Source organism: Psammomys obesus, unplaced genomic scaffold (genome assembly GCF_907164565.1).
Source record: "Psammomys obesus unplaced genomic scaffold, mPsaObe1.curated_primary_1811, whole genome shotgun sequence".
NCBI lineage: Eukaryota > Metazoa > Chordata > Mammalia > Rodentia > Muridae > Psammomys > Psammomys obesus.
The window spans coordinates 34,921,207-34,933,705 of record NW_026593286.1 but is presented as its reverse complement, the minus strand read 5'-3'; the positions used below and the strand labels follow the sequence as shown (position 1 = coordinate 34,933,705).

At 46.5% G+C, this 12,499-nt stretch overlaps 1 protein-coding gene across 2 annotated transcripts in view; it reads right to left on the bottom strand.

Moving 5' to 3' along the window:
* Positions 1-12,499, bottom strand: part of Ankrd44 (ankyrin repeat domain 44) — a 267,140-nt gene that overhangs the window by 19,758 nt on the left and 234,883 nt on the right. For both annotated transcript variants that reach the window (XM_055616616.1, XM_055616615.1), the window contains exons 18-20: positions 6,091-6,292; positions 1,854-1,941; positions 683-800 (exon numbers count right to left, since the gene is read on the bottom strand). In XM_055616616.1, coding sequence (XP_055472591.1) covers positions 683-800; positions 1,854-1,941; positions 6,091-6,292 — 408 coding nt within the window. The remainder of the gene's footprint in view (positions 1-682; positions 801-1,853; positions 1,942-6,090; positions 6,293-12,499) is intronic.

Here is a 12,499-nt window from a genome sequence, read left to right as displayed (position 1 = left end):
CGCCACAGAGCAATTTTATAATTTTTTTAACCTTTGTTCATTTAGCTTATTTTTGTCCTTCAAAAAAAAAACAAAAAACAAAAAACAATTCAGCAGATATGTACAAAGAACTGGCCATAGTTTACGTACATCGCTGTCATTTGTCACAAAGAGCAACAGAAATAGCGCGGCTGCTCAAAACCAGGTAACCGCCGAATTCACCTGGGCGTCTACACACAGTGGAGCATTGGAAAAGCCCACGCGGAAAGAATACTCGATAGCATGGAGAATGCTCCTTTATGCATACCAAGAGGAGAAAAGATCATTGTGCGCTGTGTAGGTCAAGTGCGGTTATCTCTCAGAGGTGTGATCACTGCTGGTCGTGCTGTTTCTTCTTCTGCACTTAAAAAGCATGTTTTGCAAATCTTCTGCGATATGCGCTCCGTAATCAGAAAGGAGAGCCAGCCCCTCCCACAGCAGGCTCTCACGTGTCTGTATTCACAGTCCAACACAAGCGCTCACGGCGCCAGGACCTGACGGTAGCTTTCATTATCGCACCATTGTATGACACTCCGTAATTTCATCCCCACTGCGAGGCTGACTGACTACATTATGAGACAAATCTTTCCCCCTAAAACCTAGCGAAAGACAAAGCAAGCTCGTGGGAAAGGGGCCAGCCTGAAGCTGGGAGACATGGACATACCCCTCTATGCAAGGCTGTGCATCCCACTATGTCAACGGCATCTACATCTGCCTCCTTCTCAAGTAACAAGGAAACGGCGTCGATGTGTCCGTACGCTACTGCAAGCATCAGCGGGGTTCTAGCGAGGGAGAAGAAAAAAATAGGCATTTAAAAAGGAAATTGAAAACTACTTCCAGCGAGGGGAGAGCTTTCCTTCTAGTCTCAGTACTTGCCGAGTATCCTCTATGTATCTAATTCGCTGCTCTACACGTGGAACGAGAGATCCATTTCTGTTCTTAGGGCCGCATGGAATGGTGGCATGAAACACAGGGCCAGGGCAGGGGCTCATCTCAAGTAGTCACGTTAATTCCACCATTTAAAAAAAAAAAAAAAGTGTGGTGGTCACTAGGAGCCAGCTGGCTGGGGCGAGTGTGCACACAGAGGAGTCTCTGGCCTCTGTCACGGCAGCTCTACTTTTACAGCAGTCCGTGCTGGACTCTGCTAAAGACTTGCCTGATGGACAGAGCTGATAGAAGATAAGTCTGACTAAGACCTGGCCCCTCTCTGTCACTTACGCTCATGCACCTGGGAACTAACAAGAGTCTTTCTCTCTGCACTTCCTTTTTGTAAGAAAAGCCTGGGTAAAGAATAGGCCAGTAGGGACTGGGGAGATGGCTCAGAGGTTAAGAGCACTGACTGCTCTTCCAGAGGTCCTGAGTTCAATTCTCAGCAACCACATGGTGGCTCACAACCATCTATAATGAGATCTGGTGCCCTCTTCTGGCCTGCAGGCAGAACACTGTATATGTAATAAATAAATTAAAAAAAAAAAAAAAAAAAAAAAAAAAAAGACTAGGCCAGTAGAGAGAAAATGAGAAGGATTTTTTTTTCCACAAGAGACACACTCTTAGGGTCTGCCTTTTTGCCATTATTAAAAAGTGGCAAAGTGGTAGCTTTAGAAGTCAAAGACAGGAAGAAAGAGGAAATATCAAAAACCAGGAAACATGGCTACAGCCAGGATAAAAAGGCGCTCACTGTCATTAACAGATGCATACACTGAGTTCTTCACTTCAAGCGTCCTGGTGGTGCCGCCTCATTGTTCAAGGCTCCTTACCCTCTTCACTGCCCGACACACCAACCAATCAGCCCTTGCGACTGACGCAACGGCAGAAGCCCACATGAAAGCACTTACTGTCCCTTGGCGTCTCTCACATCCACTGCCTCTGGGTTGTCTGCTATTTCGAGGAGCAGCCTCAGACACAGCGTGTGACCGTTAATGACTGAAAGAGAAAGTGTCGGGCATTCTTTTAACAAACCAGCATCTCTCCGAAGCGAAATTCCCGCCGCTGCCAGCGCATGGTCCTGATGGTCCAGGCGGCCTGCAGCAGGATTCCCTGTCTCCCCGGTTTCTTTTTGTCTGCACGCTTCAATCTTTACCTTTTTCTGTTCCCAGAGTTAAAGGGAGCTTTCTTAAGCTTCACATCCTTTCTTATCTCCTTGTAGAGGGTTGGTAAGTGTCCACACACATCAGTCCCACTGAGAGGCACTCCATTCCATATAACTACCCTATGTCTAGCCTGTCTACAGCCCTCTTGAAAAGGGAGAAGGGAGTGGGGATAGGAGGAAGGAAGGAGAGAGGGTGAGAGGTGGAGGGGGAGGAAGAACAGAACAATCCCTGCTCTTCTGGATAAGTGAATTCTAAATTTGATATTCCAGCAACAGTTGTCATCGATTAACGGGGGCTGAGGCCCAAGCAGAGCAGGAAGCACAGCCCTCTTGTTCCCTCCTCTCTGATACTGGAGCTCCGCGGAGCTGGCAGAGCTGGCGATCCTCAAACCGCAGCCTTGCTCCTTCGGAGTGTTAAGAATGCTACAGCAGGTGCGGCTGCCATCCTTCTCTCCCTGCTGGGTGAGGACCCAGGGATTCTCAGGCCCCTAGTTAGGGCTACTGGCCCTTACCTGCCCCAGCTACTCATCAGTGGGCAGGAAATGTAGTGCTACCCCAATGCCAGGTCCACCCCACACAGCTGGGAAGGGGCACCAGGATGTACGCTCGTGTGTAAGTAAACATGCTCCTTTAGAACATGGTGGTGCCTAAATGAGTGTGAGGGGCCCTGGGAAGCAGACCTCACGGGATGACAAATCCCCCTCTAGAACGAGGCGTTTCCTCTTATTGAAGAGAACCTTTGAAGAGCCTTACAGCTATTAAGGATTTCACTCGGGGAGTAAGATGAATATCCTTAATATTCCAGACATGGCTTACTCTCTCGACATAAGCATGCCGTACAGGACACTGAACCTCCCTCGCTCTGGATGTGGCAAGAGGAAAGGGAGTGGACACAGCCATACTGGGTGGACAGAGGCTCCTCTCAGCTGTTTCACAGTAATTTTCACTATTTTCATGACTATTGTCATGAAAGAATGGTAATTTGATTTCCACAGTGTTCTGGAACACATTAGAATTAGCTCAGACTCACTGACAGCATTCAAACAAACTACAGGAACAATGTCCACACATTAGCCATAGATAGCATCAATACATTCAATATATGTGTTGGCAGAGAATATTATGGATTGGAGTTCCAGGCAACATCTTATTGCTGCTGTTGTTAGCCTTAAGAACTATACAAAAGTCTGTTACTTTGTTGAAATTTGCAGGAAGTTTAACATGTGCCTAAAGAGAAAATACTGGCATAGGACAGACAGCTAAATCCCCTCAGCAATGGGTTCAGGGAGTGGGATCAACAGAACTTGGCTTTCCTTTCCATATCAATTTACTATTCTTTAATGCTTTGATCATTCCAAGGATACTTCACTTTTGGCTAAACACAAGAAAAACCCATCTCAGTTCCCCTTAGAGTAGCAATCTCCGTTCTCCTTGGGTTCCATGGTATCCCCCCAAATTGCCTTCTAGCAAAAGACATTAGTGCTTTCAGCTGTGCCCTGCCAGCCCCAGCTCTCTGTGAGGCTGCCTCAGCCTCTCCCAGCTATGAGTGCAGCCATTCTTCACAACGCTCAAAGACCACAACCGTCACTGTATCTGTCTGTGCTGAAGCCTCCAGTGTTCATTCTGGCTGCCCCTCCGCACAGTATTTCGAGGGTCTCAAACAAAGGAACCAGCCTCTCAAGTAAATTGAAAAGAATTCCGGCTAAGTAGATCCTGGAATCAGAGGCTGAAGCTTCTGCACAGCAGGCATTTTGTGGAGAACTGTCAAAGCCTGTCTTTTTAATGAATGGCATGAGGGAAACCCAGAGTGGGTCTAGTTGACCACTAGGGGGCATCCTTGGACCACGCCTACATCCCAGTGGCAGGTGGGCGAGGATGGTCCTTCTTATTTACTTATTTTAAGGGCAGTCTTCCACAGTTAAGCCAGTTGTTAGGAATTACATAGTCACAGAGTAGGTTGCCTGGCTTAATAACAGTCAACCAGTCTTTAAAATGAGCAAATTTGATTTTGGCAATACCAGCAAGGAATGCTCAGGAAGCAAAAATACGGGTGGGAAACAAAAAATTGTAACAAAAATTGCCCACACCAGCCATCAGTGGCCTCTTCCCAGTAGCAGCTCTTTCTGGATAGTTAGGAAACAGGTGGGCGTTCTCTGTGTCTGTCCTGTGTGTGTTCAGTGGCTTGGTTAAGGGATATAGATACAAATGTACTTCTTTTCATAAAAGCATTAATTACGTTTGCATTTCTTTTGTTGTGCGTTTATCACCGTGTGCCTGTAGAGCTCTGAGGACAATCCAAGGGTTGGTTTTCCCTGCTGCCATGTGGGTCCCAGTGATCAGATTCAGGCCCCTAGGTTCGGCGGTAAGAACCTTTACCCACTGAGCTCTCACCAGCTCCAACCGACGTATGCCCCCCTGTCTAGCATTCCTAGAAACCTTTCAAGTAATGAGAATCATACAAATCTCTTGGAAAAGTGACCTCATTCCTTCACTTCCTCAATGAGACCACATTTACTTTTGCCTCTCTATACAGCTTGAGGCTCACCCCACAGAAGAGAGCCCTCCCCGTCACTATTAATGATCCTCTGCTATGCCTACAGTCACTGTAAGCCCGTCTTCTGAGAGGCTCCTCCCAGCAGCTGACAGAAACAGATGGAGAAACCCATAGCCAGACACTAGGCAGAGCTCAGAGATTCTTATGGAAGAATGGGGGAAAAGGATTGAGGGAACCAGAGGGGTCGAGGACTCCACAAGAAGACCTACAGAGTAAACTAACCTGGGCCCATGGGGGCTCACAGAGACTGAACCAGCAACCAAAGGGGCTTGGCCTAGGCCACCTACACATAGGTAGCAGATGTGCAGCCAGTTCTCCATGAGGGTCCCCTAACAGTCAGAGCTGGGGCTGTCTCTGATTCTGACACCTGCCTTTGGATCCCTTTCCCTAGCTGGGCTGCCTTGTCCGGCCTCAGTGGGGGACCATGTGCCTAGTCCTGCTGTCACTTGATATACCAAGGTGGGCCAGCACCCATTGGCAGACTCCCCTTCTTTGAGAATAAGGGGACAGGGGAGTGAGGAGATGTGTGAGGATGGGACTGGGAAGAGAGGGGCAGGGGGTTGTGATTGCCTGAGTCAAAAGATACTTATGCTTTAGTTGGGTCAGAGATTCTTCGAAACTGCATTCACGTATGTGTCATCTGAAGTGTCCCTTCATGTGTGTTGGAGAGCCACATTGCCTGCTGACTGATGTACACAAGCACCTGTTAAGGGTTTCTGCTTTGATGTCAGATGCATCAAGGGTTGGAGTAAAAGTCAAGTAAAGTGCTACGGAAGGACGTGTTTATTACCTCACTGTCCGCTCGCTCCTCTAGAAACAGCCCTATAACACCATCAAAGCCCGGCTTTAACCTGCTCTGTGATTTTGATGTGGCTTGTTCTGTCTAACTGGCTCTGGAGATCACTCTGTAACTTGCCCCTCACTCAGAAGTTTTGTGGTGGCATTAAGCCAAAGGCTCTAAGCTCTTTCTTTGGGAAGGCCAGTGGCTTATGTCTATGGAAAAAAAAAAATCACATCAAAACCATTTTTGGAAGCTTTCGGGTGTACATGGTTTAGAAATAAAACTAAGGTGTTGAAAGTTGGGATGAAGGAAGACGCCATTGTCCCTTCTTGGTGTGTGTGTTGGGGGGGTTGAATGTAGGCCCTCTTGGAGCTACAGCCCCAACTAAAGCTTTTAAAACTTTTTAAAATATTTTATTTATTTGTTTGCTTATTAAGGTAGCATGTGCCATATGCATTTGGATGACAGACAAGTTGCAGAAGTCACTATTTTCCTCTGGCCACGTGGGTCCCAGGGACTGAATGGGGGTCATCAGGCATGATGGCAGGCCCCTTTACCTGCTAAGCCACCTCACACCTCAAATCCCGCAACAGGCCTCTGCCTGAGTTGCAAAACTGGGGAATAGACAAGACCTTTGACAGGACCTACCTGAGGCGTGAAGTGGAGTTCTTTTGGTGACTCTGTCTTTTACAAAGATGGATGCGCCCTGGTTAACAAGCGCTTCCACACACTCTGTGTGCCCCTTGAAAGCAGCTAGGTACAGAGCCGTCCGGCCTTTCTCGTCCCTGATGTCCAGGTCCACCAGCGACTGCAGAAGGACCTCCAAGGCTTGGTGGTGCCCGTTGTAGGCCTGCAAAGAAGAAACTCACAAATTGTACACCCTCATTTTCCTCAAACCCCACAACAATCCACCTGAGGGGTGAGCTCCCGAGTCTCAGGCTCCTCCAAAGAACCCACCAGAACACTTCTTGGGACAGGATCTGAAGCTGGCAAACTGAAGTTAGGTGGAAACGCTAGTGCATGAACCTCTGGTTGCTTGTGAACACCATTTTTGTTTTCTCCTTTGCCAACTTATATGCTCACCACATCCACCAGTGTGAGTTTATTAGAGCTACCCCTCTACCTGTCTAATACAGACAAATGGCTGTGTGAATCATACACTCATCTCTCTAGAGTCCTCAACAAATCAACGGACAATACGGGAACATTTTCATGAGGCTTTTCTGTTAATAAAGCTAGGGAACAAGATTACTGGAAGCAGTCAGGGCTCTGTAATTCAATCCAGGCAGGCAAACCTTCCCTCACAGCCCATCGCACAACTGATCACTAACCACAGGAATGTAGGTGAGTGTCTTAATTGTACTTAGGTTTTCCTCATCTATAAAAAGAAAGCAGTAAAAGCTGCCTCCTGGGGCTGCCACAAACATGAAGAGAGATAATTGCCCCGGCTTTGCACAAGACCTTGTGTGCAGTGGATGCCTTCCCCTCTTCCTTATTTCTTCCGTTGGTCAGAACGAAGCCACAGAAACAATTAGGGAAATACAGGGCCTGGGTCTGGGCCAAGTTCAGATCTATTATGAGGTCCTAGCTGTGTAGTATTAAAAACAAGATGGAAAGTCTGAGACTTTTAATTTAGTCTGTAAGGGGAAAATATTACTCCCACCCCCACAATACACAAGCAAAAGAACTTGGGAATAAAATAGAGAAAGGGCTAAGACTGTCTAGGGGGAAGCAGGTCAGAGAGACAAGAAAGAAAGAGGAAAGGTCTGCCCCAGGTGTCTTCAGACCACTAACACTCCTCTTTGTCACTTGAATTTTCCACAATCCTGTTCCTCAAGCCGTGTATTTACAAAAGACTTATCACAAAAAATTATTTTCCTGATGTAAAAAGATCTTTTGAAAACTAGCAAAGTATGCAAAAGACTTGAAAAGACAGAGGAAAAGGAGAAATGCAAAATGCCAACAGACATACAAAATTCTGTAAAAATTTTATAGTGCTCTTTTATAACTATCTGGGCAATTAATGAAGAGTTTTGCCATGCCCGATACCATTAAAACTGTGGGAAAAAAAGTGATTTTGGACACTCTGGTGGGTGTATAGGTTGTTATGGTGTTTGTGCATGGTAATATGAAAGAATCCAAAAAGGATCTTTTTAGAAACTAAGTTGCAAGCAATATATTTAGCATGGCCTCCTTTATATAAAAAGAAAATGTATGCATGCATATTTCTATGTATACGTATATGTATATGTAACAGGAAAAATTCAGAAGGGTGCCAAAAAATCCCCTACACACAATAATAGTGATTATTGCTATAGCTATGGGGTACTAAGCACATGTTCTTATTTTACCTTCCAAACATAATTTAAATAATTTTTGCCCCGATTATAAGTTAACAACAATAACAAAAAAACTAAGTTTAGAAGAATCCATAAGAATTAAGAGAACTGAGAAGCTAAAATGAATTTTTTTTCATATCAATGAATCTTTGTTAATGATAATATTAGGATAATGTATACATATTAAGTGTTATGCTCTATGTATCATGCAATATAAATCATATGGTAATGAATCCCTATTTATAGCCCTGTCTCAACTTCTCCGTTTACTCCTATGCCTACAGGTCCACACCTCCAACCTTGGTATCTGCTCTTTAACATCCAAATGCACCGCACATACCCGCTCTGCCTGCAGCCTTCCCTTCTGCACGTGGCAGCTTTAGTCTCTGACCGTGACCCTTATGCCGTCTGCATTTCTCTAACTCTTAAGTCCACGCTGGCAGCCTTGAACAAGCACCTGGCACAGTAGTGCGAGTGGTCTCTGACAAAGCGCGCCCTCCGTGCCTTGCCCTGTTCTTGTCATGTCTGCCCAGGGGAACATGTGTCTTCGCTAACTCACACAGCCTGTCTCTGCGTTCTCAGGAATCACCGGTGAATGCCTCACATCTGTTCAAGTCCACAGACTTGTGTGATCGACAGCAGCCCTCCACGCCACTCATGAGACCCTCGCCACCTCTTCGGTGTGTTAGAGACACATCTAAGACTACCAATGCACACTCTCCCTGCACTGCTAATTCCAGAAAAAGTATCCCCTCTGTCCCTGCCCCTCCGCGACCTGTCATGGACACTGTCACTGGGTAAAACCTCTCTACGGTCAAGCTGGATGCCTTGCCAGTCCCTGCTTTAAGCTTAGCCTGAAGCTTCTTCCCTGGATGGCAGCAAAATCCAAAACCTGGCAAGATCACTCAGGCCCTCCGTTCTGGCCCTCCGCTGCAAGCATCCTTAGCATGGCTGGGCTCTGGGGTGGCCACATTGCCCTCTATAGTTAGCTGAGTGAGTTTCCTTCACTGGCTGGTTCACCTGTGCTTTCTGACCCTCCTCTGCTGAGTGCTTTATCCTGACAGCCCCATGACTATCCTGGTCCCTTATGAGGGAAGCCTCCCAGCACGTATGTAAAAGTTCCCTCCTCTCTTCAGCCACTTACTCCTTTGTCTTCAGAGTATTACTGCCACCAAATACCAATCATGCATTTGTTGATTTGCTTTTGATAAGGGCAACTATTCACCAACGACCCTCTCTGTGCTGGGCACCATGCCAGGCACCTCCACATCTGGTTTCTGATCTATGAATATCCTTTAGTTTTCTGGACAGGATCTTGCTACGCAGCCTAGGCTGGCTTCGAATCCTTGGTCTCCCTGCCCCAGCCTCCTGTGTGTGGATTGTAGGTGTGTCACCACACCTACTGTAAACATCTTTTGTCACAGGTCGACACATCCTTAGGTAGTTACAGAGTCGGGATCCGAGCTCCGAATCTGTGTGTGGTCTAATAAGTCACACTTTCTCTCAGGAACTCCACCTGATTGACTTGAAGGCTAAACACTGTTGGGTTTGGCTGCAATGGAATAGGGCTAAACAACAAATGCTGAATGAAAACCTAAATTCCTTCTGTAGAAAGAGCCGTGTAAATGGGAAGTGCTCTGAACATAGTGATAGAACAAGAAGGTACGCTCCGGGGACATATTCCTAGGCCACCCTGCCTTTACTCTACACCACTGCCTCTCCAGGGACAGGAGAACAATTTCTGCGTCTCACGAGCTTTAACTGTGCAGGACAGGAAGTCCGCACTGTAACCTAAGTACAGCACAGTACAGATTCTGAAGTAATCCCTGGCTGGCTGCTGGCTGTGAGTTCACACTGGTCTGCAGCTTAGAGGCTCTTACCATCTTCCTCTTATTGATGAGAACCCAGAAAGGCAGAGGTACCTAGTTATGCTACGGGTATGCGGCCTTGGGTGGAAGAACTAGGGCTCAGGTAAGGCAGGCCAGCCCAGGGGCCCTTTGGAGAGAGAATATGGGAATGTGATACGGCAGCAAGATGCATGACTTGGCCTCTTATAGGATCTAAAATATCAGCAAAGAAGAGAACACAGTCAAATGTATTCCGTGTGTCCTGTACTAGGTTTAGCCATGACCAACTCAGGCCATAGGTGATTTTTAAGCCAACGCAGGAGCATCTAACCTTAAGCTAAGACCTGTAGTAACAGGAACATCCACAAAGGAGTGCAAAGTAGACTCTTAGATTTGATTTCCTATGTGAATCTGGTGGTCACTTGAGAACTGACTTTTCAAACGGTGGCCTCCCTCTTTTCAGTGTACTGGTAAACGGTAGCTACCGGTTCCACTCATGACTCCATGCTGAAGGAAAGTGTGCCCAGCAGGTAGCAGCAGGTCCTAGATACTATTTTCAAATGCTGGCCCCTTCTCCATTGTGAAAAGAATAGTCCACATTTTAATTTCTGTTCCCTTAACTTAGCCTAGGAAGATATACCGTGACTGTAAATACGCAAGAACAATGGCCAGCGTAGGTTTAATTAGGAGAGGACACACAGGGGAAAGGGGAGACACCAGGCAGGAGGCAGCAAGCATTTCTAGAACAGCTGTGATGAAGGCACTTACCCCCTGCACTCTCCTCTCTAATCCTCACAATTAAAAAAAAGTCCATTTGCTGTTTTCAAGTTAAAGCGGCTTAGTATAAAATACAATGGACGAATCCTTGCTAATTAGTACAGCTTTTCAGTTCTAGCCTGGATGATTTTATGTACTGGGCAAATGCTCAGAATGATTCAAATGCCAGATTTACCTACAGGAAGAATTTTCCTGTTTCTTCTATTTGCTTATAGCTCCTTCCCCCCCCCCTCCAATTCTTTTCATGCAATATATTTTGAGCATTTTTTCTACTCCCCTAAACTCCTCCCAGATTCTCCCCACCTCCTTACCCACCCAACTTCATTTTGTTTTCCCTCAAAAATAAAAATAAAAACAAACAAAAATCCAATAAGACAAAAAAAAAAAAAAAAAAGCCAAAGCATAAAGCCCAGCAAACAAAGCAATGACAACAATAAAATCCCCTTGGTGTTCCCTTTGCACTGGCCATCTAGTCCTGGGCATGGGGCCTGTCCCAGGGAGACTCCACTGGAGGGACAGATTGTCCCTTTGCCAGCAGGCAGCCGTTGCGAATAGATTCTTGGTTAGGGGTGAATTCCACTATGCTAAGATGTCATTGGGAGCATCAAACTTTAAAAGTCTTTAAGTTATTACTTTAAATTATTTCAAGAAATGTCTCATTAGGCAACTTAAATGCACTCATCATGATTAATCCGGCTAAGCCTTTTCATATGGAAACTATGGGCAAACAAGAAGAAGGAATTTGGGAGCCTGACACAGTTCAGGGACACCGCAAGTCCATCTAGAAACCTCAACAGCTGGAGCCTCCCATTTGCATAACCTCATTTCTTAATTTAATTTTTTCAAGTGGATGAAGTGAATATGAAATTCTCTGAGCTGATAACCCTGGAGACTCAAATCACTCAGGCAGTAAATAGTAGCTCAAGGCAGGGCAGGTCTCTTTTATGGGTCAAGGTTTGTGGGCATCTGGTTCCATTTCCTTGCTAGAATGCTTTCACCTAAGAACAACACGCCTAGGGTTTTTATCGCAGTAATTGCTCCAGAAAACCCTGAAGAGGGTCATGAGCGTTATTTATAGGTGTCTTGAAAAAAATATTTTAAAGCTTTAGTGTGTAGAACAGCGTGTGGTTCTCAGAGGACATCTGATATGGGACCCCCCAAAATGTCGAGACCCACAGGTTGAGAAGCGCTGATGTGGAGGGAAAGATGAAGTAATTCTCGAACAGATGCCTCATTGTGGTCGGAGTCACCCATCTCTGGCTTTGGCTTCTGCTGGAGTCTGTGCTCTCTGAGATGAGGCAGACCACCTCCTTGTCTCCTCAGATCTGAACAAGCGGGCTCTATTTGCTCAGAGTAAAAGTCAGGGTTCTGACCACGGACCAGGAGGCCCCGTGAGATGTTGTGGCAGTTCTTCCCCCCTCCCCCGCTCCTTGATCCCCCACTGTCCCTCTGTGGCAGCTACATGGCTGCTCAGGGGACATGCCGAACATTCTCTTACCCAAGACTTTACACTTGTGCCCACAACCTTCTGTCAGACAGCAATGTGACTAGTTCTCGGGGCCACTGTGAATGTGTGACCTTCTGTCTCTGTCAAACGGCTCTGTCTGTCACCTCAATACTCCGTCACATGAGTTCTACTTCATTTTCTCTCGTAGCACCTATTCTTACCTGCCATGCTTTCGCTTGCCTCAGGTCTCTCCAGCATGGGAGACCCTGCAAGGACAGAGGCTGCGTCCCTTCCCTGTAACATCTCCTGGGCCAGTGCTTGGCAGTATTCTCAGCCAGCGCTTGTCACATGGAGGAGACGAAGGGGGAAGCTGGCTGCTGACACACATGTCCTCATGTGCTCTTCTAATTGCTTTACCCGGATTAGCTCATGCCATTCCCATAGTGGCCCTTGATGAGGCACTGCTTCCATCTGATGGATGGGGAAACTGAGGCACAAGCATCAGGCACTTGGACAACATCACACAGCTAACAAACAAGCTGGCAATCTCAATCTTAGAGCCTTAACTAATTTGATCCTTTCAATTTTCAGTGGAAAAGAAACCCATGTTCAGATGATAAGAAGAGTAGGCAAGGGCCACCCCTCCT